Below are 25,240 nucleotides of genomic sequence, written 5' to 3'. Positions count from 1 at the left end.
TAAACTAGGCTAAAACCCATGTTACCTGAACAGAGGAACAACGGGACAGTGTTATTTGGATTGATGAGATGAAGATCTCCCTGTTTAGTAGTGATGGCATAAAATACGTAAGGAGAAGAATCAAAGAAGATTTGCATCCTGATTGCATTATATGTACCGTGAAACACCCAGTCAGTGTTATGATCTGGGGTTGTATGACATCAAAAGGTGGGCAGAATTTGTGTGATTAATGGAAATATAAATGGCCAAAAATACATTAATGAAATACTTGAGCCCAAACTGAAGCCTTCTGCACATGATCTTTCCCAAGACAATGAAGCATTTATATTTCAACAGGATTCAGCTCCATGTCATGCTGCTGATGTGTGCAAAAAGTGGTTTCAAGATAACCATATTCCACTGCTGGAATGGCCTGGGAATAGCCCACATCTTAACCCAAATGAAAATCTAGGGAGCCGATTAAAGAAACTTGTTAGTCAGAAGCGACCCAGCAATAAAACCCAGTTAATAGAAGCAATCATTCAAACGTGGTTTCACATTATAACAGCTGTAGGACTTGGTTCACTCCATGGGAAGACGTTGTAAGGGCGTAATTCATGCTAAAGGTTACTCAACTAAGTATTAACTGACATAGTGATAATTTTTGTATATCATTTTTTCTATGGTAATTTTTGTATATCTCATTTTTTCTATGTGTTTCACTTTTCTTCTTTATAACTGCTATTCTAATAGCAAATCCTTCATAAAGGTTTTTGGATTACATTCTTGATTAAATTATCTTTCACCGATATATAATTTTATGGTACTACTCCAAAAAAGTGGTGTTACTAGCCATCAATTTTCCCAAAAGGTTTCTACAATTTTGGCCACTACTGTACAACTTGAGAGACAAAAAAGATAAAAAGAAATCAACATCCTGCCTGATTTGTCTCTCTCATCTTTAACAACATCCACAAGAAAATGGCAAGACTTTTTAACTAAAGGGAATAGATGGATGAGAAAAAGCCATTTGGCGAAAGAGAGAGACTAAAATCAGATTCAAGGGATTAGAAGACTGGACCTATCAGAAGCAATTTTTAGAGGTTAACCATTTGTTTGAATATAGTTAAAATATAAAATGGTCTGCTCAACCAGTAACTATTGAATGGAAGTTAAAAAAATGAAAAAATGGGTGATATAAATGAAATTTAGTTTGAGAGAGATATGTTTCTCTCTCTCTTTTGCTTCTTTCTTATTCTGAGTAGTACTGTATTTTTTTATGATATAAGAAATGTAATTGTTGGGAGGATTATTGTGAGGGAAACAGCTTAGATATTTAACTGTAAACCAACTCTGACAAAATCGTAACAGATAAAAATGATTTCAATTTTGTAGGGTTTCTTTTTCTGATTACTATCTCGGGTGAGAGCTGAGCTGGATTAGTGGACTGAGGTATATTTAGCGGACCCAATATCATTGTCATCTGGATATTATTCTACACCATCGGACTACCCACTGTTAATATTTGCCCTATGTGGACGCTTTTATTATCATATGGCTCGCCTGTGTTATTCTGGAGCCGATTTGTATGCCCTCAGGGGGGTTCCTCCCTCCTGGGTACGACCTGCGGCCTTTTCCTGCATTCTCCTTAATGACGGGCCCAATTGTTGGGACCCCAAGAGGTGGTTGGGCTTAAACAGGGGCCTCAGGTGGAGAGGCCCCTGACATACTTTTTAGCTGATTATTTTAAAGGGTTAGGGAGGGGGAGGAATAGTAGGGTGGGGAGGGAATTATTAACCGGCACTCAGTCTGGGCCTGTTAGGGGTTCTGGTGGGATGGGGTTGGAAGTGGAGGCTGCTGGTTCTGTGTATGCTGGGGTGGGGTTTCAAATCCCCACAACGATAGGGAATGGCAGCAGGTGGTTGCACGGAGGGCCGCATCAACATCTGAGGGGTTTTAATTATTTATTAATGGGGTTTTAGTTTAAATTCAGGGACTTAATTTAATTTTAGTTTTAATCGATTTTAACTTTGTATGTATGTATTTTTAATTTTTCCCTGTAATCCGCCCTGAGTCCTACGGGAATAGGGCGGTATACAAGTTTAAATAATAAATAAATAATAAATAAATAAACATCTGGGATCGTGCCCCCGCTGTCTTCGAGCGGTGGCGCGCTCCGACCCTCCGGTTAGCATCCTTTTGCCCGGGGATGAGGGTAATCAGGTCCCTGAGCTTAGGCTGGTCTATCTTAATGCCAGATCCGTTGTTAACAAGGCTCCCCTCGTTCATGACTTGATGGAGGAGGAATGCGTGGATCTGGCATGCATCACGGAAACTTGGTTGGGCTCGGAGGGAGGGGTTCCTCTGACCGAGTTATGCCACCCAGGTTTCCGTGTGCTACACCGGCCACGGGCTCAGGGTAGGGGTGGAGGGGTGGTGGTGGTTATCCAGGAGACTATATGTCCATGGGAGACCACCATTGTCCAGATGGGCGGGAATGAGTCCCTCCTCCTGAGATGTGGCCCTCAGGCTCAGATGGGCTTGTTACTCACATACCTAATGCCCAGCTGTGTGGCAACAGCCCTGCCCAAGCTGCTCGACACCCTCTCAGGGTTGGCGGTGGAGTTCCCCAGGCTTATAGTTCTGGGTGACTTCAACCTGCCTTCCCTGGGAGGGTCGTCTCAGTTCGCCATGGACCTGACCGAAGTAATTCAGGGCCCGACTCATGTGGGGGGTCACACTCTCGACCTGGTTTTCCTGTCTGGACAGTGGCTGGATGATTTGGGAGGGGGTTCACCAACTATTGTTCCTGTCATGGTCCGATCATCACCTCCTGCAGCTGGTCTTCCGTTATGCCACCCCCTGCCGCTGGGCTGCGGAACTGACCACGTGGTTCCGCCCCAGGCACCTAATGGACCCAGAACGGTTCCAGATGGCGCATGGGTCTATACCCATCGCCCTCACTCACAGCCCAGTCGATGCCTTGGTGGATGCCTGGGAAAGGGCGGCCGCCGAGGCACTCGACTGTGTTGTACCCTTGCGACCCCTGACCCGGCGCAGATCCCGTTGGGCTACATGGTTTTCTGTGGAGCTCCAGGAGATGAAGCGTTGGAGACGGGGTCTAGAGAGCAGTTGGAGGCCCAGCCGTTCCGAATCTGACCGATTGCAGTTAAGAACCTTTGTAAAGTCTTATCTTGCGGCGATGAGGACAGCAAGGGCTAACTACTTTGCCGCCCTCATCGCGTCCGCAGATAATCGCCCAGCCGCCCTGTTCAGGGTGACTCGCTCCCTTCTTAAATCAGGAAGTGAGGGAGGAACCCTTGCAGGGTTGGGCCGAGGAGTTTAGTCATCATCTGACGGACAAAATCGCTCAGATCTGGGCCGGTTTGGACTCTGACTGGGCAGAGTCTAACATGGAGGAATCGGACGGTCTTGAGCATGTTATCTGGACTGAGTTCAATCCTGTTTCCCCTGATGATGTGGACAGGATTATGGGGAGGCTGAGCTCCACCACCTATTTATTGGACCCGTGTCCCTCCTGGTTGATTTATGCAGTTCAGGAGAAGACACGAAGCTGGTTCCAGGCAGTAATATCTGCCTCTTTGAGTGAGGGTGTCTTCCCCGCCGCTGGACCCAGCGATTTTAAATAATTATTGTCCGGTCTCCAACCTTCGCTTTTTGGCGAAGGTTGTTGAGAGTGTGGTGGCGCATCACCTTCCTCTGTTCCTGGAGGAAACTGATTACCTTGACCCGTACCAATCGGGCTTAAGGCCCGGATACAGCACGGAGACGGCATTGGTCGCGCTGCTGAATGATCTCTGGCGGGCTCGGGACAGGGGTTGTTCCTCTGTCCTAGTCCTATTAGATCTCTCAGTGGCTTTTTATACCATCGACCATGGTATCCTACTGCGGCGTCTCAGGGGGTTGGGAGTGGGAGGCACTGTTTTGCAGTGGTTCTCCTCCTATCTCCTGGGACGTTTGCAGTCGGTGTTGACGGGAGGGCAGAGATCCGCCCCGAGGCCTCTCGTTTGTGTAGTTCCTCAGGGGTTGGTTCTCTCTCCCCTCCTGTTCAACATCTATATGAAGCCGCTGGGTGAGATCATTCGTGGTTTCGGGGTGGGGTATCATCAGTATGCTGATGATACCCAACTTTATTTCTCCACCCCGAACCAACCCAGCGATGCCCTCGCCATGATGTCCCGTTGCCTGGAGGCGGTCTGGGTCTGGATGAAGAAAAACAGGCTTCGTGTCAATCCTGCCAAGACTGAGTGGCTGTGCGTACCGGCATATAATAATTCTTATTATATTCCTAACTCAAGACAGGTTCATGATGCAGACAGGGACAGAACTACTGTTCAGGTATAACATTGAATATAACATCCTTTACATGGAAAATTATTTTAATCAATTAATGATTCCATTTTCCCAGCATTACCTCCTTCAACATCCAGATGACTTTCCCCACTTTCCTGGAGGTAGTTTTTGAGACCAAGAAATGGAAGGTATAAATTGAAAGCATGCTTCCATGTTCAGAAAGATAAGGAGTCTTACAGGGATATCCTTAAATTATGTGGCTTGAGTAGCATAAGAAAATATGTAGTGACACACATAATAAGGAATGTGAAATGCTGGGTTAAATTTTTAAAGCAGGTCTTGTTTACTTTGTCAACAAAGATACAATATAAAAAATCTCAATGAAATGAGAATTAGCAATTTATATTGCTAATATATATTGCATACCAAAGAAAATGTGCGTACTGAAATGTATGGACAAGATAAATAATGAAACCACTTGCTTTTCCTCTCCTTCTCACTCCCTTTGTGTCTTTTCCTGTCTTGTGTTCTTTTAAGATTAAAGGGCTTTCTTGTTTGCTTATTACTATGTAAAATCACTACTTGTAATATTCTTTTACTTGAGAAAATATAAAACTACATGGTGCCAAGGACTGAATTTTTCCGGTTTTGAGTACTGTAAATTTCCTTTGCAAGGATAGCTGTTCCAGCTCATGGCTTTAGGTTTTGTTTTTGAATACAGTAAAACCTCCATAGTTGACCATCTCCCTAAGTTGACCTAATTTTCATAGACCAGACATATATGTACACAATAGAAAGCCAACCTCTATATTGACCACCTCTGTAAGTTGTATCTTGACCTCCTGGACCTTAACACACAGTATTAATTTACTCTCTATAACCTGACCAGCTCAGTCCAGTCTGCACCAAGGGCAAGAAAAGTGAAAAGCAGAATTGGTAGCAATGAATTTCTTTCAAGAATATCAAAGAATACAATATTTTTCACTTTGAATCAGCAGTAAAGACGATGACATCTTTAACGCTGACGAACATTCAAGGCAATACCTAACAGGAGCCTCATTATGAGGGGTGACAAATGTAAGAGTGGAAAACTTTCTAAAGAACCTTTCAAAGTTCTGCTGTATGCTAGCTTAACTGGAGAGAAGCTAAAACCTTTGGTGATTGGTAAATTGGCAAAGCCACACTCATTCAAGAACATGCAGTCCAAAGACCTTCCAATCCAAATCTAAGAAATCTGCGTGGATGACTGGTGCCCTATTTAAGGAGTGGATAAGAGGTATTGATTGAGAAATGAAGAAGAAACAGTCCATTCTCCTTAATGTGGACAACTGTCCTAGCCATCCCCAAGTGAATCATCTTACAAATGTGAAACTGAAATTTTTGCTTCCAAACACTACATCAAAAATTCGATCTCAAAACCAAGACATAATCAAAACATTCAAAACGCACTACAGAGCCCAGCTTCTGCAGTGGGTCACTGCTAAAACACCAACCTATGGTTCATCTGCAAAAGCAAAATCCCAGTCCTAACCTAACCCTGACCCAGAAGCAATTTTCCAATCAGTATTGACCGAGGTACACCCAGAGGAAAAGTGCTGGAAGCAACTGATGAAGCAAAAGAATTGAGGAGGACACAGAAATTGCAGATACTCCAAAAGGATATCAGTCATTTGATAATGCAGTTAAAGTCATTTGCTGTTGAAAAATGCCCAGGTATGCTGAGTGATATAGCCAGCATCAAGAATGCTTTCTCTGCTTTACCTTCATAAAAAGAATAAGACACAGACTAAAATTGACTCTTTTTTTCAGAAAGAATGATCAAACCATGAGAAAATGATACATATATGTATATGTATTGATTTGTATGATACAGTATTGTATGAATGATTTTCCAGTGTTTTCACAAAATGGGTTTCTGCATATTCTCTAATAAAAGCTGTACGATAAAATGAGGCATGTGTACATATCAGTGCAGTTGTTCCATATGTTGACCACCTCTGTATGTTGACCACTTTTGTTCAGTCCCTTGGGTGGGTCAACTTTCAGAGGTTTTTCTGTAATTAATTCTACATTACCTTGTAGGGAAATATTTCTATGTAAAGATGACATACTTTTGCTATGCTGGGTCTGATGGAAGGCGTAGGCTTTGCTTCTATCAGGCGAATAACTTCTGCTGCTGACACTGGAGCCAGATCTACTGTGAGGAGATTCTCTCCGGCCAATTGGTGATTCTCTGAAGTAAGGGGAATCCCTTTTATGTGGGGAGCGATCTCTTGCATAATGAGGATATACAGGTTTCCGTCGTATGCCATCTCTGACATCCCTTTAAACATCATTGCAATAAATAAAAACAGTCATTTATTCAGCAAGAGTGCCAAGTAAAAACTAATTTTCTTCTGAATCTTTCCTTAGAGAACGTTCTCAATTCTCTAACTAATGACAGAAATACAATGAAAATCAGTATTTTTTGAATAAAAAAACAAATGACTTAATCAGTTGAACAGGAATAAAATATCAATAAAAAGTATCATGGAAAGAGTTACTATGTAGAAGGCGAGTTCAAATTTTGAGCAATCTCAAAAATAAGTTTCATTTGCTAATTCATTTTAGGAATCTGGAAGATTTAATATATTTTTTCATTTTTAAATATTTTTCCATTAAAAATAGGATTTCATACATATTTATGACTGAAAATTCCTTTTTTAAAGGTTCTTGGATTGCAGTAACAATTGTCTAAACCCATCTACTAAATAATAAGAAGCAGAACATTTCCTGGTGCAGCTCTATGTTTTTATCAATTATTATGTTTTACGTTTATGGAAATCAATGTGCAGGGAAAAAATATGAGGTTTCCTTTGTTTCACACTATTTCATACTTTTATATAATGACCAATTGAAATCCAATGAAAACAAAATTCTACCCACCAGAAAACTAAATAGCCAGTTAAATGAAAGCAGAATCTACTAGGGAAAAAACACATAAGGATAATAAACAAAACTTCTAACTGTAGAGATACTCATAAAATTGATAAGTATGGAAATGCACACTAAGTAGATCTAGATTAGGGCTGTCCATTACAGCTAGGAAATAGGTGAAGGGGTACTTTTCAATGTATTGAAAAGTTCTCACCTCATCTCTAGGCTTTTACAGCCATTTTATTACGTGCAATAAAAAGGAACTATTTAAAGCAACCTGAAATAAGAGGTTCCGGTTTTGCATCGCGGAGAGACAGATTTCGCCCTGTTGGTGGCCCTGAAAAGGGCCTAAAGTCACTCCAAAGAGGCGATGAAGGAGGGGTACCTTATAACAAAGGCAGCAGCTTACAAAGAAAACCTATATAAAATGTTTTACAGATGGCACTTAACACCTATGAGGTTAGTGAAAATGTTTAAAAATATGTCTAGTAATTGTTGGAAATGTAGACAAAAACCAGACACATATTATCATCTTTGGTGGACATGTCATAAAGCCAAAGGTTTTTGGTCAAGAATACATATATGGTTGACTTCTGGTAGCGCTGCTGCGCCGAATGGCTGCGTTTTGAAGCTGCCCGATCCTGGGAAGCGTCAAAGCGCTCGGAGGCAGCGAAAATCAGCTGTCCCGTGGCGCTGGAGCTTCTCCCTCAGGAGGAGAGGGAGAGGCGAGCTTGCCTGGGTAGAGGTAGAGCTCCCCTGCGATTCTCTCAAGTAGTTTGGGGGATAACAGGGTGAGCCCCCTCGGAGCCCAGGCTCTCTCCGCTCTCAGGACGTTTTCGCTCCAAAAGGAGTGGAACCAGACGCGACAACTGCACCTGCTGCTTAGATGGGACTGTGAGTATTTTGTTTCTTTGAGAAGCAGGCAGAGCAAAGCAGGAAGATCTGAATTTTCAAGTTGGATTTTAACTTTAACTCGGATTCATTATCTTCTTCAAGTTTTAAGTTTGAAATGGAGTAAAAATGGTGCTGGAATGTTTCTTTCCTGTGTGAAGTGACTGCATTGGAAAACTGTTATATTTTGCAACATAGCAAGAGATACAATTTGCAACTGACTTTACCCAGTACCGGATTTTGTTTATTTGAAAGCTTGTTCCCTTTTTTCTTATTGAAGGTTAAGGAACTTTGGGAGAACTTTTATTTTTTCTTTCCTTTCCCTTCTTCCCCCCCCCTTTTTTTGAACTTTGATTCTGCTGGGTGAAAGAGGAAATCGAAACCTAAGAGATGGCTGCGAGACGTGGGGGAGGGCCTCCAATTTCTAAGAATGTTATTTCTTCACCTTTACCACAAGCTGTCGGGCAGACTTCGATGAAACCTACAGTACAACCACCCTCCCCCCCACCTCCTGCATTTACACTGACATTCAGCGAGTTGTGATGCAGTCAACACACGTTTTGCAGCAAGAAATAAAGGAAACAAAGGAAGAATTTGTTAACCAAAACAACCAGATGAGGGAAGATATAGTGCTTGCACTCCAGGGTTTGGCTGCACATATAGAACGCCTGGATGTTCGTGTGGACTTAGTTATGGAGTATGTGGAGAATTTGGAAAATAAAATCATTGATGCTGAACAGAAGATTGATAGAGCAGAGGCTAAGATTGACAGAACAGAGGACGAAGTTATTATATCACAATATAAGAACATGGAGTTTGCATTGCGTATCAGAGGCCTTAAATAGAATCCTAAAGATGATTTGGAATGGGAAGTAGCACAAGCAGTGGCTCCTGTTTTGAAATGTGAACCTGAAGAACTACTTAAAGAAATGGATAAGACATTTAGGGTTAACTCCTGGATTGCTAGGCAAAAAAATTTACCTAGAGATGTAGTGATTTATTATTCCAGGAGATCAACCAGAAATTCTATTATCCAGGCCTTTTATCGGGAAAGATTTCAAATTGCAGGCAAAGACATTATGATTTTAAAGGAGATACCTCCAAAAATTCTTAGAAAAAGGAAAGATTTTGCCTTTCTGTCCGATGAGCTTAAGAAGTGACAAATCCAGTTCAGATGGGAAATACCTAATGGAATTGTGGTAAATTACGCAGGGACCAGATACAGATTGGATACAATTTTAAAAGCAAAAGATTTCTATACTAAGGTCCTGAAAGCAGGCTCACCACCGTCTCCTCGAATCAAAAGAACAGAAGCAAGACAAGAAGATAAACAATTGAGTGAAGGGGCAATGTCATTGCCTCTTGAGGAGATACGGCAGGCGGAGGTTATGGAGCAGAGTTTGGCATTAAAGGAAGACCCAAAAGAACAGAGGATGACAAGGGCTGCATATAAGCGTATGGAAAAAGAGCAAACACAGAAGCCTGTATCTGGTCCAACTACGCAAGACGCGGCTGTCTCAGAGCCTGTGGGAGGAGCACGTCCGAAGAGAGCAACAGCTGATCTTCAGGTCATGTTCCAAAGGCTCCTGGTCACCAGAGATGAAGTTCCTGACATGGAATGTTAATGGCTTAAATTCACCACAGAAAAGAAAGAAAGTATTTTTTTATCTAAAACAACATAAAAATGACATTGTTTGCTTACAAGAGACACATATTGCATTAAAAGACCAAAAGTATTTGATTAATTCCTGATTGGGAACACATTTTGCATCTTTTGCTCCGGACAAGAAGGCTGGAGTGGTCATTTATTTAAGAAAAGATTTTTCGGCAAGATTGATTGAATCAGATAAACAAGGGAGATATGTTAGTATTGAATTAATATTAAAAGGAAAGAAAGTTCTTCTTATTGGATTATATGCTCCAAATCAACAACAGCAAAAATTCTTCAAATTTTTACATCAGAGACTAATCGAATTGGATTATAAATCTGTTATCATGATGGGGGACTGGAATGGAGTTTTGGTCCCATCTGAAGACAAGAAGGGATCCTCCAAAAACTTTTTAAATTCGAAATTGCCTAAAGCTTTTTTTGATTTGAAGGAGGATCTGGAATTAAGACATGTATGGCGGGAAAGGAATATGAGAGAGACACAGATTTTACCTTTTTCGGATAGACATAAATCTTTCTCTAGGATTGACTTTATTTTGATTACTACTGATCTTTTTTCTTCGGTTAAGAACGTTAAGATTTTCCCTAGGACAATGTCTGATCATAGTCCTGTTTGGTTGGAGGTTTTTTTTGCTGAAGATGGTAGTAGAAGATCCTGGAGGCTGAATGAGAATTTATTTACAAATGACTTGTTCTTGCAGAAATGTAGAGAACATATGAAAGAATTTTTTGTTACAAATATGCATAAAGGTACATCGATGGAAATGGTTTGGGATGCTAGTAAAGCTTATATGAGAGGGGTTTTGATTTATATGAACAACGCCTACAGGCGTAAGCAGTTGCAAAAACGTTTAGATCTTGAGGAAGAGATTAAATCTAAGGAGAAAAAGCTTATTTTGAATCCATTGGATAATAATTTAAGGATTTCAATACATTTACTGAAAGAACAATTTAACATGCCTACTGGCTGATCAAGTAGCAACTAATTTGCGTTATGCTAAACATAATACTTTTTGTAACGCTAATAAGCCTGGTAGATGGTTGGCTTACCAATTAAGGAAGAAACAGAAATCACGTACTATAGATAAAATAGAATATAAAGGAAAAGAAGTCTACCAACAAAATTTGATTAAGAGGAGTTTGTTAGATTTTTATTCGAAATTATATTCTAAAGAAAATACGGTATACAAGCTTTAGATATAGACAAGTATTTACAGGGAGCTCATTTTCCGAGACTCTCAAAAGAACAACAACTTGAGATGAATTGCCCAATTACATCAGAAGAAATTTCTTTAGCTATTAAACAGTTGAAATTGGGCAAGGCTCCGGGAACAGATGGATTAACAGCAATTTACTATAAAATGTTGTTGCTTGAAATGATTGAACCCTTAAAGTTTTTGTTTAATGAAATTCAGACTGGAGGCGCAGTTCCTCCATCATGGAGGACAGCTTTTGTATCATTGATTCCAAAGGAGGATCAAGACCTAACTCAACCTAAAAATTATAGACCTATATCGCTTTTGAATACAGATTATAAGATTTTTGCTAAAGTATTGGCTAATAGATTAATGCAAGTTTTGAAACAAATAATTCATAGTGATCAATCGGGATTTATATCTGGGAGGTATATGAAATATAATGTAAGACAAATTGTAAACTTGCTTGAATATTTGGATAAGAACAACCAAGTCTCCGCAGCATTGATATTTTTGGATGCAGAGAAAGCCTTTGACCAATTGAATTGGCAATTTTTATTGAGAGTTGTTGAGGAGATGAATTTTGGAGGTTTTTTACATACTATTAAAGCTATATATCAACAACAAACTGCACAAATTATAGTTAATGGGGGGCTAAAAGAGACCTTTAAAATTGAAAAAGGTACAAGACAGGGATGCCCCCTATCACCATTATTGTTTGTTTTAACATTAGAGATTTTATTAATTAAAATTCGAGAGTCCTCTATGATAAAGGGAATTAAAATAAAACAAAATGATTATAGATTGAGAGCTTTTGCTGATGACTTGGTTGTGACAGTATCTCAACTGTTACAGTCGGTGATAGATTTTTTTTATTAGAGTTTTACAAAAACAAAGTTTTACAATATATCCCCAAATCCCCCCCACCCCAAACCCGCCCACTTCCACCCCCCACTTCCCAGAGCTAAATACAGGATTATAGTTATAGTAATCATATTCTAAATAAAAATTATGCATAATATACAATTAACCAAATTCATAATGTGCTTTAACTCCCCTTTAACATAACTACAAACAAAGTACCAATAACAATATCCCACTAAAATCTACTCATAAGGTAAATTGAACTTTTTAGTCCCATATTTGTTCTGAATATAATCTATCCATCTCCTCCAAACTGAAATATACTGTATAGTCGGTGATAGATTTGATGGAAATTATAACTCAGTATGGTAAGGTTTCTGGGTTCAAAGTGAATACTAATAAGACTAAGATATTATCTAAGAATTTATCTATGAGTGAAAGGGATATGTTATCTAAATTAACAGGTTTTGAAATAGTGAAAAAGGTTAAATATTTAGGAGTATATATTGCAGCTTCAAATGTAAAATTGTATAAGAATAATTATGAAAAACTATGAAGGTACAAAGGGATTTAAATACCGGTAATTGGAAAAAAAATTACAATTATCTTTATTGGGAAGAATTGCAGTTGTTAAAATGAATGTTCTGCCAAAGTTTCTCTTTTTGTTTCAAATGATACCTATATTGAAAAAGGATGCCAACCTTGATCAATGGCAGAAGGGTATTAATAAATTTATTTGGGCGGGGAAAAAACCAAGAGTTAAATTTAAGATTTTACAAGATGCTAGGGAAAGAGGGGGACTTAAGGCGCCGAATTTGAAATTGTATTATGATGCGGTTGCCTTGACCTGGGTTAGTGATTGGCTTAATTTAACTAATAAGAGAATACTTCATCTTGAGGGTTGGGATTTGGTATATGGATGGCATGCATATTTGCTTTACGATAAGAAGGTGGACAGGGCTTTTAAATCTCATATTCTTAGAAGTGCTTTATTGCGTGTCTGGAAAAAGTATTATTATAAGTTAAATTATAAAATACCGATTTGGGGAATTCCTGGACACGCGATAGAGGGCGTATCTATGGGAGTGAGTTTGGATATGGTTTCTTATAAGGAATTACTTAGATTGGAAGGGAATGATTGGCAACTTAAATCATTAGATGAGTTAAGACAAGAAAACATAAGTCACTCTTGGTTTCAATATACCCAATTGAAAGCTAGGTGGAAGTTAGATCAAAAGGTTGGCATCACAATTATAGATCAAAATTTAGTAAAACAAATTAGAGACTTAAATTGTGCACATATAAAGAGGATATATAATGCTTTAATTGAATTGGATTCGGAAACGGAATTAGTTAAAGATTGTATGATAAAGTGGGCACAAAATATTCAGGAACCAATTTCGCTGGACAGTTGGGAGATAATTTGGGTCAGAAATGTTAAATTTACTCAGGCTCAAAACTTAAGAGAAAATTTTTATAAAATGTTTTATAGATGGCATCTGGATCCCAAGAAGTTGTCTAACATGTATCCTAACTTACAGTCTAAATGTTGGAGATGTGGTAGTTTAGAAGCCACCTATTTTCATATGTGGTGGACTTGTAGAAATATAAAAGCTTTTTGGATTAAAATTTGGTGGAACATTCAAAACATTTTTAAGAGAAAGATAAAGTTCTCTCCGCAATTGTTTTTATTGGGTATTGTTGTAGATTGTGATGTTAAAGAAACCAATTTGATGTTGAATATGATAACAGCAGCACGGTTACTGGTGGGACAATATTGGAAGAAGGATAGAGCCTTGGTGGAGCAGTGGGCTAATGCCTCCTTAAGTAACACCAGCTGCCTGCAGTTAGTGCAGGTTCGCATCCCACCAGGCTCAAGGTTGACTCAGCTTTCCATCCTTCCGAGGTAGGTAAAATGAGGACCCATATTGCTGGGGGCAATAAGCTGACTTTGTAATAATGCCGCTTGGGGTGTGTGTGTAAGCCCTAACAAGCAGGCATATACATAGAATGAAGGCTTACTGCTAAGCTTGTAAGCCGCCCTGAGTCTTCGGAGAAGGGCGGGATATAAATGGAATTAAAATTAAAAAAAAATAGTTTGCCTACTATAGAAGAATGGGTGTTTAAAGTTTCGAATCTTGCAGAAATGTCTAAGATTTCTGCTTACTTGAAAGATCATTCTCCAGGAAAGATACTGTATATTTCAGTTTGGAGGAGATGGATAGATTATATTCAGAATAAATATAGGACTAAAAAGTTCCATTTAGCTTATGAGTAGATTTTAGAGGGATATTGTTATTGATCTTAGTGTTGGTACTTTGTATGTATTTATGTTAAAGAGGAGTTAAAGCACATTATGAATTTGGTTAATTGTATATTATGCATAATTTTTATTTAGAATATGATTATTGTAACTATAATCCAGTATTTAGCTCGGGGAAGTGGGGGGGGGGAAGTGGGCGGGTTTGGGGTGGGGGGGATTTGGGGATATATTGTAAAATCTTGTTTTTGTAAAACTCTTTAATAAAAAAAAGAATACATATATGGTTAGATAAAATGACTAAAAAATACATAGATTTTAAGCCAGAATTATTTTTGTTAGGTATAATTGTAGGAAATTATGAGAAGGAATGTGTATACTTAATATTACATGTGTTAACTGCAGCAAGAATTTTATTTGCTCAGCATTGGAAAGATGAAGAATTACCAGCAGAGGAAGAAATAATTAAGAAAATTTCAGATTGTGCAGAAATGAAAAGATTGACACTGAAAATGAAAGAGAAAGAAGAAGCAGAATATTTTAGAACATAGGATATATTTTATCAACGGCTAGAAAAATGAGGTAGAAAGGAGTTTAACATGTATAGTAAGCTAAATATTGAATCCAGACAATATGTTGCTGATAAAATATTAAGCATTTATGACTATAAAAACTAATAAAATATTGAAATAAAAAAGAGGAGTGCCTCGTTGATCACGGAGAGATGGTGGTCTTTGTGTTCGATCCAAGCCCTCTAAACCAGCAGGGGAAAGACTGGCCACACCTCTGCGACCAGCCTTTAGCTTCTGACAACCGAAGAACAAAAGCATGTTTGGACTCGGTGAAATATTGATTCTTTCTTTACTATTTTACAACTTAATTTCCTGGGAAAGGCTCCCAAGAAGCTTAAAATCTCTGGATGTGAATGGAAGCAGTGTTTTAATTATTTTATATATATATAATTTTTAATTCATTTTTTCCATACATACAATAATAAATTTTCAACCAACATGCTGTCTGAGTTTACATTTGCTAATACCTATTTAATTCCTAATCCTTTCTTCTTTCCTCCAGCCAACGGTAAAATAAATCCCAAGTTTGATAATAGTCCGTTTCTTCTTTCTTTCAGTCTCATAGTCAGTCTTTCCATCTCTGCACATTCTAGTATTTTTTAATTATTTCTTCATCTGATGGTATTCCTTCATTTTTCCAGTGTTGCACAAATATAATTCTTGCCGCTGTTGTGACATGCAAAGTCAAGTATAAGGTTTGTTTATTAGTCTTTTTTGGCATTATACCTAATAAAAAAGTTCAGGCTTAAAATCAACTTGTTCTCCTAACATTTTTGTAGCCAGGTATGCATCTTTTTCCAATAATTCTTTACTTTATCACATGTCCACCAAACATGATAATATGTGCCTGACTTAATGTTTACATTTCCAATATCTATCTGATATATTTTTAAACATTTTTGCTAATCTTGCTGATGGCAAGTGCCATCTATAAAACATTTTATGTAAGTTTTCTTTAGAGGAAGTTGACATTGTCAATTTAGTTTCTTTCCCCTAAATTTTGCCATTTTTCTAATTCTATATTATAACCAAAATTTTTCGCCCATCTTATCATTATTTCTTTGACTTGTTCACTTTCCATTTCTAAAGTTTTGTGCACGACAAAACGGGTTAAAGAAGCCGGGGCTCCGGCTTCCCAGCTCAATTTTGTTCTGCCTGGAGACTCTAAGGGGTTGGAAAGTTGCCATGGAGGGGCAACGAAGAAGGAGGGATGTTTCAGGAATGCGGACCAGATGGCAATCGGTCTGGGCGGACTGAAGAAACCCTCTGAAAGGATGGAGGAAAGGCTGCTGGGTTTGCCCAGGCAGCCCAAGACATCACCAGATGGAAGAAAAGCGAGGAGCCGCAGCGCTCTGCTAAACAGCTCACTGTCAACAGCGTGCTGAAACTGGGTGAGCCAGTTCTTTTTTCCTTTTCCTTTTGGAACTGCAATTAAAAACGTTGACCCTGATTGGGAAGAGCAAAAAAAAAAGGAAAGACCCCAGAAGGACTAGAGGAAAAAGTCAGAGGAGGCGAGCAACTACAAGTGGAATAAAAATTGAACTCAGATTGATTCAAAGAAAGACTAATTTACAAGAGGTGGAAAATCTTTTTTAACTATAGATCTAAGACTATAAACAAGTACCAAGAACTTTAAAAGAAAAACTTGGTAAGAACTTTTTAAAACCAGACATTGATTAAACAGCCTACAAGGACATCTAGTGGTGAAAGAAGATATTATAGTAATATAAAACAATAAAATAATCTCACATTATGTGACGTTGAGAGAACACCTGTTCCAAACAAAGTGCCTTTGCATGAGTTTTTAAGTGAACACTCTTCATAGCTAGACTTGTTGACTCTGGATATAACTAAAACAGAAACTATTTGAAGACAGCGAACGTTTTACATCTGAGACCTGACTAGAGGAGTTGGATTTGCCCTAAAGAAGTGGATTTGATTTTTCCTGGCTGGATTTTAACCTAAGACAGCTGTTTTTTTTCTTGTTGCTTGCTTTATTCTGTTTTCTCTCCCTGAGATATTGAATTTACCGTAAAGAAGTTGGCTCCCTTTACATTTTGGGTTTTACCCTAAGATAGTTGGCTGGAAGAATGAGTACATTAAACCTTACCAGACTTATGAAAAAGACTTCTTCTGAGTGCTTCCAGTTTGCGATCGTGGCACCGGCGGACATGCGGGGAGATTGCTCTCTCCACTGTCTGGTTTTCTCCCGCCAGGAGACCCTGAAAAAGGTCGGAAGTCGCCCTGAAGGGGCGACGAGCGTGAAGAGGACTCCTGACTGATTGCAGAAGGGCGGTAGCCCTTCTGTTTGATCCGGGACAGCTCTTAGAACTGATGGGGAAAAGATCGGCCATTAACATGGCCTATCACTAAGCCGCTACCAGCCGAGGCCAAAATTACTATCAAGCACATTAAAAGCACCGCAGAGGAATTGGGTGAGATCCTACCTTCTTTGTATCCCAACCTCTAAAATGGCGGCATCTGACTACCTAGGGGAAATAAAGCCTTGAAAAGAACAACTAAGTAATTGGATTTGCATCTTCTTGATATTTGGGGACCCAAAAGGTTCCTACTTCCACGGGGACCTGTTTGTTCTGTACCAGCCTGCTACCGGCCTTGCAGAAAGGCAACCCCTGTACAAACGGCAGAGGCTGGAAAGCGTCTGAGGCTGGAAAACGTTTAATACACAAACAAACAACAGAACATGAAACAAGATACCGGAACTTTGATCCTCAAACGGAGCGGTTGCTTTCAGCAACCAGCCCATCCCCAAACACTCCCTTTATTAGAGTTCAGGGCGTGGCCTCCCTGTGCCTCCTTCCGAGGAGTCCCACAGCCTTTCTCTGCTTGCTCCTGCTTGACTGCCTCCTGCGTCGGGCGTCCTTGAACAGGGCCAGCTGTGGGTCATCATCATCTGCACTGTCGGGCTCGCGCAGCTGAGTCTCCACCAAGTAAGAGGGGCCTGGCTGGAGGCTCTGCGAAGCCTCCAAGCCCTCATCAGCAAGTTCGTCTTCAACACCCTCCTCCTCCCCCTCGTCTGAGTCATCCGAGTCATCCGACCCGGCTGCCGGACCCACAGGCTGACCCTGAATCACAACACTATCCCGCACCGCAGGGCCCTTCCCCCGGGGCTGCCGATCCGGATGCGGTCGGGATGGGAATTGTTCGTGAAAAGCAGTCAACAACGCAGGGGCATGAACGGCGGTCGCGTCTTCCCAGGTGAAGTCCTCTGGCCCGTAACATTTCCACTCGATCAGGTACTGGAAACGACCTTTCAGCCAACGGGAATCCCTGATGCTGGCGACCTCGTACTCGGGGGTGCTGCCTCCATCACGAGGTCCTGATGGGGGAGGTTCTGCTTGGCGGAGTGGACAAGCCGGTTGCTCGGGGACCAACAGAGACCGATGGAAGATGGGGGTGCACGCGCAGGGAACGTGGCAGAGTTAAGCGATAGGCGACCGGATTGATGACAGCCTTGACTGGGAACGGTCCTAAATATCGGTGATCTAACTTCCTCACTGGCCGTGTGGACGGTAAGTTCCTGGTGGACAGCCAGACCCGATCCCCCACCGATAGTGGAGGCGTATCCCGTCTTGACCGATCAGCAAACCTTTTGTAATCGGCCTTGGCCTTCTCCAACTGCCGTCGCACCAATCGATGGATCGCCTGTAACTCTGCCATGAAGTCGTTCGCTGCCGGCTCCGGTGAGTCCACGGGAGAAAGGGGGAAAAACCGGGGGTGATAACCCACATTGGCCAAGAACGGTGTCATCTGCGTGGAGGTGTGCTGCGAGTTGTTAAAGGCAAACTCAGCTATGGCCAGATAGTCCACCCAATTGTTCTGCTGCAGGTTGACGTAGCAGCGCAGATACTGTTCCAGGATACCGATGACCTTCTCGGTTCCCCCGTCAGTTTGAGGATGATGCGCGGACGAGAGGCAAACCTTGATGTCCAACGCATGCATCAACTCCTGCCAGAAGCGGGCTGTAAACTGGGCCCCCCTATCGGAGACGACTCTATCGGGGAGGCCGTGCAGCCGAAACACCTGTTGGATAAACATACGACTAGTGGCGCGAGCTGACGGTAAGCCGCGACAGGGGATGAAGTGCGCCATCTTGGTCAGCATGTCCACCACCACAAAAACTGTCGTGAAGCCGGAGGATAGGGGTAAATCCGTCAGAAAGTCCATGGACACAGCCCCCCAGGGTCTCTTGGGTGTTGGCAAAGGCTGCAGTAATCCAGGCGGGGCCCCTGTCGCTGACTTGGCCTGCCTGCATGGGATGCAGGAGGTGACATAAGACTGGACGTTGTGTCGGACTCGGGGCCACCAGAAGGTACGGGAGACCAGGTTCAGGGTCTTGAACAGGCCAAAATGCCCCGCTGCCGGGTTATCATGACACTGGCTGAGGACGAGTCCCCTGAGTGGCCCTCCCGGAACATAGAGCCGGTCACGATAATACAAGAGTCCATCCGTGACCGTCCAAGGCGAATCTGGCCCCACCTCCTCCTTCCGCTGAGCCACCCACGCCTCCTGCTGCTGTGCCTCCCGGATCCGAGCCCGTATATCAACCGGCTCCCGCACCGCAGCAAAAGACTCGACGGGGATCACTGTCCTGGGCAGAAGCTTGTCTTCCACTCGGGTATATTCGGGCTTCCTGGACAGAGCATCCGCTCTCTGATTGTGCCCGCTTGGTATGTACCGAACCCGGAAGTCAAACCTCGCAAAGAAAAGAGACCACCGGTTCTGGCGTTGGTTCAAATTCCGAGCGGTCTGCAGGCTTTCCAGATTCTTATGGTCCGTCCGGACCTTGATTTGATGCCGCGCTCCCTCCAGATGATGCCTCCAGGCCTCGAACGCCGCTTTGATGGCCAGCAGCTCCTTCTCCCAGATGGTATAGTTGCGCTCCAAGGGGTTCAATTTCCGAGAGTGATACGCGCAAGGGAAAAGGGTACTGCTGGGTGTCGTTGCCTGGAGTAACATTGCCCCAATGGCAATGTCAGAGGCGTCCGCCTCCACGACAAACGGCCGTTGCGGGTCAGGATGCTTCAAGATGGGCTCCTTCATAAAGGCTTCCTTCAAAGCCTGGAATGCCTGTTGTTCTGGTGCGTTCCACTGGAACCGAGTCTTCTTCTGCAGGAGCCGGGTGAGGGGGGCTGTCAAGGCAGCAAAGCCAGGGATGAATGTTCGATAGTAGTTGGCAAATCCAAGAAGTCGCTGAACATCCTTGACGCGACGCAGGGGTTGCCAACTCTGCAACGACTCAACCTTACTCGGCTCCATGGCGATGCCCTCAGGAGAAATGCGGTGACCCAGGAAATCGATGGTCACCTGGTAGAACTGGCACTTCTCCAACTTGGCAAACAGCCGATGTTCTCGGAGTCGCTGCAGGACCTGACGGAGATGCTGATGATGCACTTCACGCGACGGGGAGTAGATCAGGATGTCGTCCAGGTAGATCACGACAAACTGGTCCAACAAATCCCGAAAGATGTCGTTCATAAAATGCTGAAACACAGCGGGGGCGCTGGTCAGGCCAAACGGCATCACCGTGTACTCGAAATGTCCATAGCGAGTACCAAACGCCGTCTTCCACTCATCACCCGGCCGAACCCTGACGAGGTTGTAAGCTCCACGCAGGTCCAGTTTCGTGAAGATCTTAGCCTCCCGGAGTCGGTCCAAGAGCTCGGGGATGAGGGGCAGCGGGTAACGGTTGCGCACCGTGATGGCGTTGAGTTTCCGGTAGTCGCAGCAAAGCCGTAATTCGCCCGACTTCTTTTTGACGAAGAGCACGGGTGCAGACACTGGCGAGGACGAGGGCCGGATGAAACTACGAGCCAAATTCTTCTCCAGGAAGTCCCGCAATGCAGCCAACTCGGGGTCCGACATGGAGTACAAACGCCCCACTGGGAGAGGCGCATCAGGGACTAAATCAATGGAGCAGTCATAGGGCCTGTGCGGGGGTAATTGATCCGCCTCTGACTCGCTGAACACATCAGCAAAGTCGGACAGTTCGGGCGGCAAAGAAACCCCTGGGGAACCCTCCACCTGGCCGGCACAGATATGGCGGGAGTGGTCCACGCACTGCAAGCTTGGGAAGGTGACCAAGTTCTGTGACCAATAGATCTGTGGGTCATGCGCCCGGAGCCACGCCAGTCCCAAGACCACAGGGAAGTGCAGATCTGAAGTGATGTAGAACTGGATGGCCTCCACATGGGAACTGATGGCCATACATACTGGTTGTGTGGCGGCCGTAATAGGCCCAGACAGGAGCACTCGACCATCGATAGTCTTCACTAACATGGGCGGATCCACCGAACACTGGGGAACAGCCCATTTGGCCACAAAGGCTGAGTCCATAAAGTTTGTGGTGGCCCCAGAGTCAATTAAGGCATGGACTGGAATCCCCTCTGGCTTGCCAGGAAGGATCAGACGTGCCTCCAAAATCAAATGCCGTGGAGGTTCACAGGCACCATCGGAACGGCGTCGCTCGGTGTTGTTGTGGGACGCCCGATCTATCACACCGTCTAGATCGGGCTCGGGGCGTTTCCCGACAGCAAAGTAGGGGACTTTCTCGGGGCAGGCTTGGTCACTGATGCCCGCTGACGCTTCTTTGGGCAAGAAGCAGCCAAATGTCCAGGGTCCCCACAGTAAAAACACAACCCCCCCGATCGTCGTCTGTTCATTTCCGTCACCGATAGACGAGACCTGGCGGCACCCAGCTCCATTGGCTCCTCCCTTTGGACTGGGGGCTCACGCACAACAGGGGCGGCAGGGGTCTGTGGGGTGGCACGGCGACTCTTTCGCTGCTGCAACCGGGCATCGATCCGCAGGCAAAGATGGATCAGCCCATTCAGGTCTGAGGGAATGTCCACACGGGCCAGCTCATCCAACATCTCCTCCGACAATCCATCCTGGAAGGCATCCACGAGCGCAGCCTCATTCCAGGCGGAATCCTGGCTAAGCAGCCGGAAATCGCTGATATAGCCCTGTAGGGGGCGTTGACCCTGCCTCAGAGCTTTCAGGCGTCGGGTGGCAGTCTGTGTCTTAATTGGGTCCTCGTACATTAGACGCATATGGTCACAAAACCCCACAAAGTTGTCCAACAATGGGCTAGGTTGAGCCAGCAGAGGCGTGCCCCAACGAGCTGCATCACCCGAAAGAAGGCTTAACACAAACCCCACCTTATCCCGGTCAGTGGGGAAATCAGCTGCTCTCACGCTGATAAAGAGCTGGCATTGTCCCAGGAAAGCAGGAAACAGTTCAGGAATACCTGTAAATTTGTCCGGGCTAAAGGGAGATTTTGAGATAAAGGGAAATATGAATATAGATTTAAATACTGTGGAAAATGATAAAAAATAAGGGATTAATTGGCTTAATATTTAGGATTTAGATTTATAAGGGAAATGAAAATTAACTATTAGGAAATAACTTTGAATGATTGCTTAGCCCAGATAATATAGAAGATGGACTTGAGACAATAAAGGACACTTTATTAGTAAGTGGCGAGATACTAGGATGAGAAATAGAAAATGTTTAAGAAATAAAATAAGAATATATTTAAGTAAGTAATATGTGTATTTTAGATATAATTTTTATGTAGTGAAATAAAGGAAATTTGGGTTACCTGAAATTTAAATATTATGGATATTAAAGTTTAAATTGGAGTACTGTAATTAAAAATTGAAAATTAGGTAAAACTTAAAAACAGGATATGGATATGTATAAGCCAAAAATATATTGATAAATGTTTTAACTGACCGTGTTATAATTAGAAATTTACTAGTTTAAATATGATATAGCAAATGTTAAGGGAAACAGAGACAGAATTTTTGATGATGTAACCTGAGATATATACTAAAGATTTTGTTATTGAACTATTGATTACCCAATCACCACGCTGCTTTCCAAATACTTAAATGTAAAACTGGAAAACCAATAAAATTTGTTATATAAAAAAAGACTTCCTCTGCACCCTCTGTTGGAGCTCCTAGTCCAACAACTCAGGGATCTAATGATGTTGCAGTGTGAGAAAATAAGCACTGCACAAAATGAGATGCAATCCACATTAAAATTGATTCAAGAATCAATGCAAAAAAATAATGAAGAGACAAAAAAAATTGACAAATTAAGTGAAGAAATTTGAAGTTCACCATCAAATGATGCTTAAAAATGAACAAAGAATTCAGAAAATGGAAAATAAAACAAGATATTGATTAAAAAATGGAAATACTACTGCAAGAAAATGAGAAACTGGAACAAGCAAATCATAATCTTGAAGGAGCGGTGACGATCTTAGAAATGGAAAAAGCAGAACACTACCTAAGATTTCAAAATATCCCTGAAGATAAAGAAAATATAGCAGTTGTCATTATTGAGCTTTTGGCAGAGGCCCTGAAAGCAGAGATGCAAATGGAGATAGATGAAATATTCTGAATGAATTCAAGCTATGCAAGAAAACAAAAACTACCAAGAGAAGTGCATGTGAGATTCATAAAGAAAACAACACGGGATGAAATACTGAGAAGAGTTCGAGAGGAACCATTACAATATAAGAGTAAAGAAATTGTGGACTTAAAGCAGCTACATAAAAGAGTAAGAGATACTCAAAGACATTATCATTGTTTTAACCACAAAGCTTATTGCAAAAGGCATAAACGTTTAGATGGTTAATGCCAGAAAGGATTTTAATCAACTGGAATAATACAAGATACCGATTGGATTCAATCTGGAAAACAGTAAATTTCAACGAAAGAAACAGAGCATTTCTAGATGAAGGAGCGCAACATCGACAAGAGGACAAAAAAGAACAGAAACAAACAGAATTAGAACAGAAAGAGAAATCTCAGCAAAAGAGTGAAGGAATGGCCAGAGAACAGAGGATTACGAGATCTACTAGACCTAAATATAAATAATGGAGAAAGAAAATGGAATTTTTTCAATGAATATAAACGCATTAAACTCCCCATCAAAAAGAAGCAAAATCTTTAGGAAACTACAGAAATTAAATATAGATATAACTTGCTTGCAAGAGACACGTATAAAAAAAACATTATAAACTTTTTCAGTCCAGGTTGGTAGACAGTCGCGGCGATAGGGGGGCAGGGTGGGGGGTCTTGGGGCCTGAGGGGATGGGGTGGGGACAGTGATCCCCACGGTGATTGGGAATGGCGGCAGACGGATGAACAGAGGGCCATATCGAAATCTGTAATCGCGCCCCCGCTATCTTTGAGGGGTGGCGCGCTCCGACCCTCTGGCTTCATCCTGCTTTTCCGGGGGTGGGGGAGGACAGGTATCTGAGCTCAGGCTGGTCTATTTGAATGCCATGTCTGTGGTGAATAAAGCTCCCCTCATCCGGGATTTGATCGAGGAGGAAGACACAGACCTGGCATGCATTACGGAAACTTGGTTGGGCCCGGAGGGAGGAGTCCCTCTGATTGAATTATGCCCACCAGGTTTCCGTGTGCTGCATCAGCCTCGGGCTCAGGGTAGGGGCGGAGGGGTGGCAGTTGTCATCAAGGAGGCCCTTTGTCCGTGGGACACCACGGCCCCACAGATAGGCGGATGTGAGTCCCTCCTCCTGAGGTGGGGCCCTGGAGGTCAGTTGGGCCTGTTGCTCGCGTACCTTTCTCCCAGCTGCATGGCAACGGCCCTGCCCGGGATGCGCGATGCTCTCATGGGTGTTGGTGGTTGAGTTTCCCAGACTTATGGTTCTGGGGGATTTCAACTTGCCTTCCTTGGGGGAGACGTCGGGAGCGGCCCGAGAGTTCATGGCTTCCATGATGGCCATGGACCTGACCCAGATTATTCAGGGTCCGACCCACAAGGGGGGAAACACGCCCGACCTTATTTTTATCTCCGGGCAGTGGCTTAATGGTCTGGGTGGGGTTTCTCCATCTACTCAATCCCTCTCATGGACAGATCATTATCTCCTGCGGCTGGGCCTCTGTCATGCCACCTCCCGCTGCTGGGAAGCGGAACCAACCAGGTGGTTCCGCCCCAGACGCCTGATGGACCCGGAAGGGTTTCAGACGGTGCTTGGACTGATTCCTGCCTCCCTTTCCCACAGCCCAGTCGAGACTTTGGTTGACGCCTGGCAACGGGCTGCTTCTGAGGCTCTTGACTGCGTTGTGCCTTTGCGGCCTCTTACCTGGCGCAGGTCCTAGAGAGCGTTTGGAGATCCAGTCGGTCCGAATCTGACCGAACACAGTTAAGATCTTTTACCAGATCTTACCTTGTGGCAATGAGGTGGCGAAACGTGCTTACTTTGCCACCCTCATTGCGTCTGCAGATAATCGCCCGGCTGCCCTGTTTAGGGTGACCCATTCCCTTTTAAATCAGGGGACAGGGGAAGATCCCTTGCGGGGACGGGCCAAGGAGTTTAGTCAGCATCTGCTGACAAAGTCGCTCAGATTCGGACCGGTTTGGACTCTGACTGGGCAGTATCTGACAAGGGGGAAACGACGGGTCTGGCCGATATTATTTGGGAGGAGTTTGACCCTGTGACTCCGGATGAAGTGGACAGGATCATGGGTAGATTGAGTGCCGCCACGTGTTTGTTGGACCTGTGTCCCTCCTGGCT

General features: G+C 42.9%; 1 protein-coding gene across 3 annotated transcripts in view; it reads right to left on the bottom strand.

Annotated features, from left to right (window-relative positions):
- Window positions 1-25,240, bottom strand: part of PPHLN1 (periphilin 1) — a 115,398-nt gene that overhangs the window by 66,455 nt on the left and 23,703 nt on the right. For all 3 annotated transcript variants that reach the window (XM_083365222.1, XM_083365223.1, XM_083365224.1), the window contains one exon: window positions 6,405-6,616. In XM_083365222.1, coding sequence (XP_083221348.1) covers window positions 6,405-6,616 — 212 coding nt within the window. The remainder of the gene's footprint in view (window positions 1-6,404; window positions 6,617-25,240) is intronic.

The sequence above is a fragment of the Vipera ursinii genome (assembly GCF_947247035.1).
Source record: "Vipera ursinii genome assembly, chromosome: 6".
NCBI classification, from domain to species: domain Eukaryota; kingdom Metazoa; phylum Chordata; class Lepidosauria; order Squamata; family Viperidae; genus Vipera; species Vipera ursinii.
The sequence above is the reverse complement of the archived record's forward strand: the minus strand, read 5'-3'. Positions and strand labels throughout refer to the sequence as shown.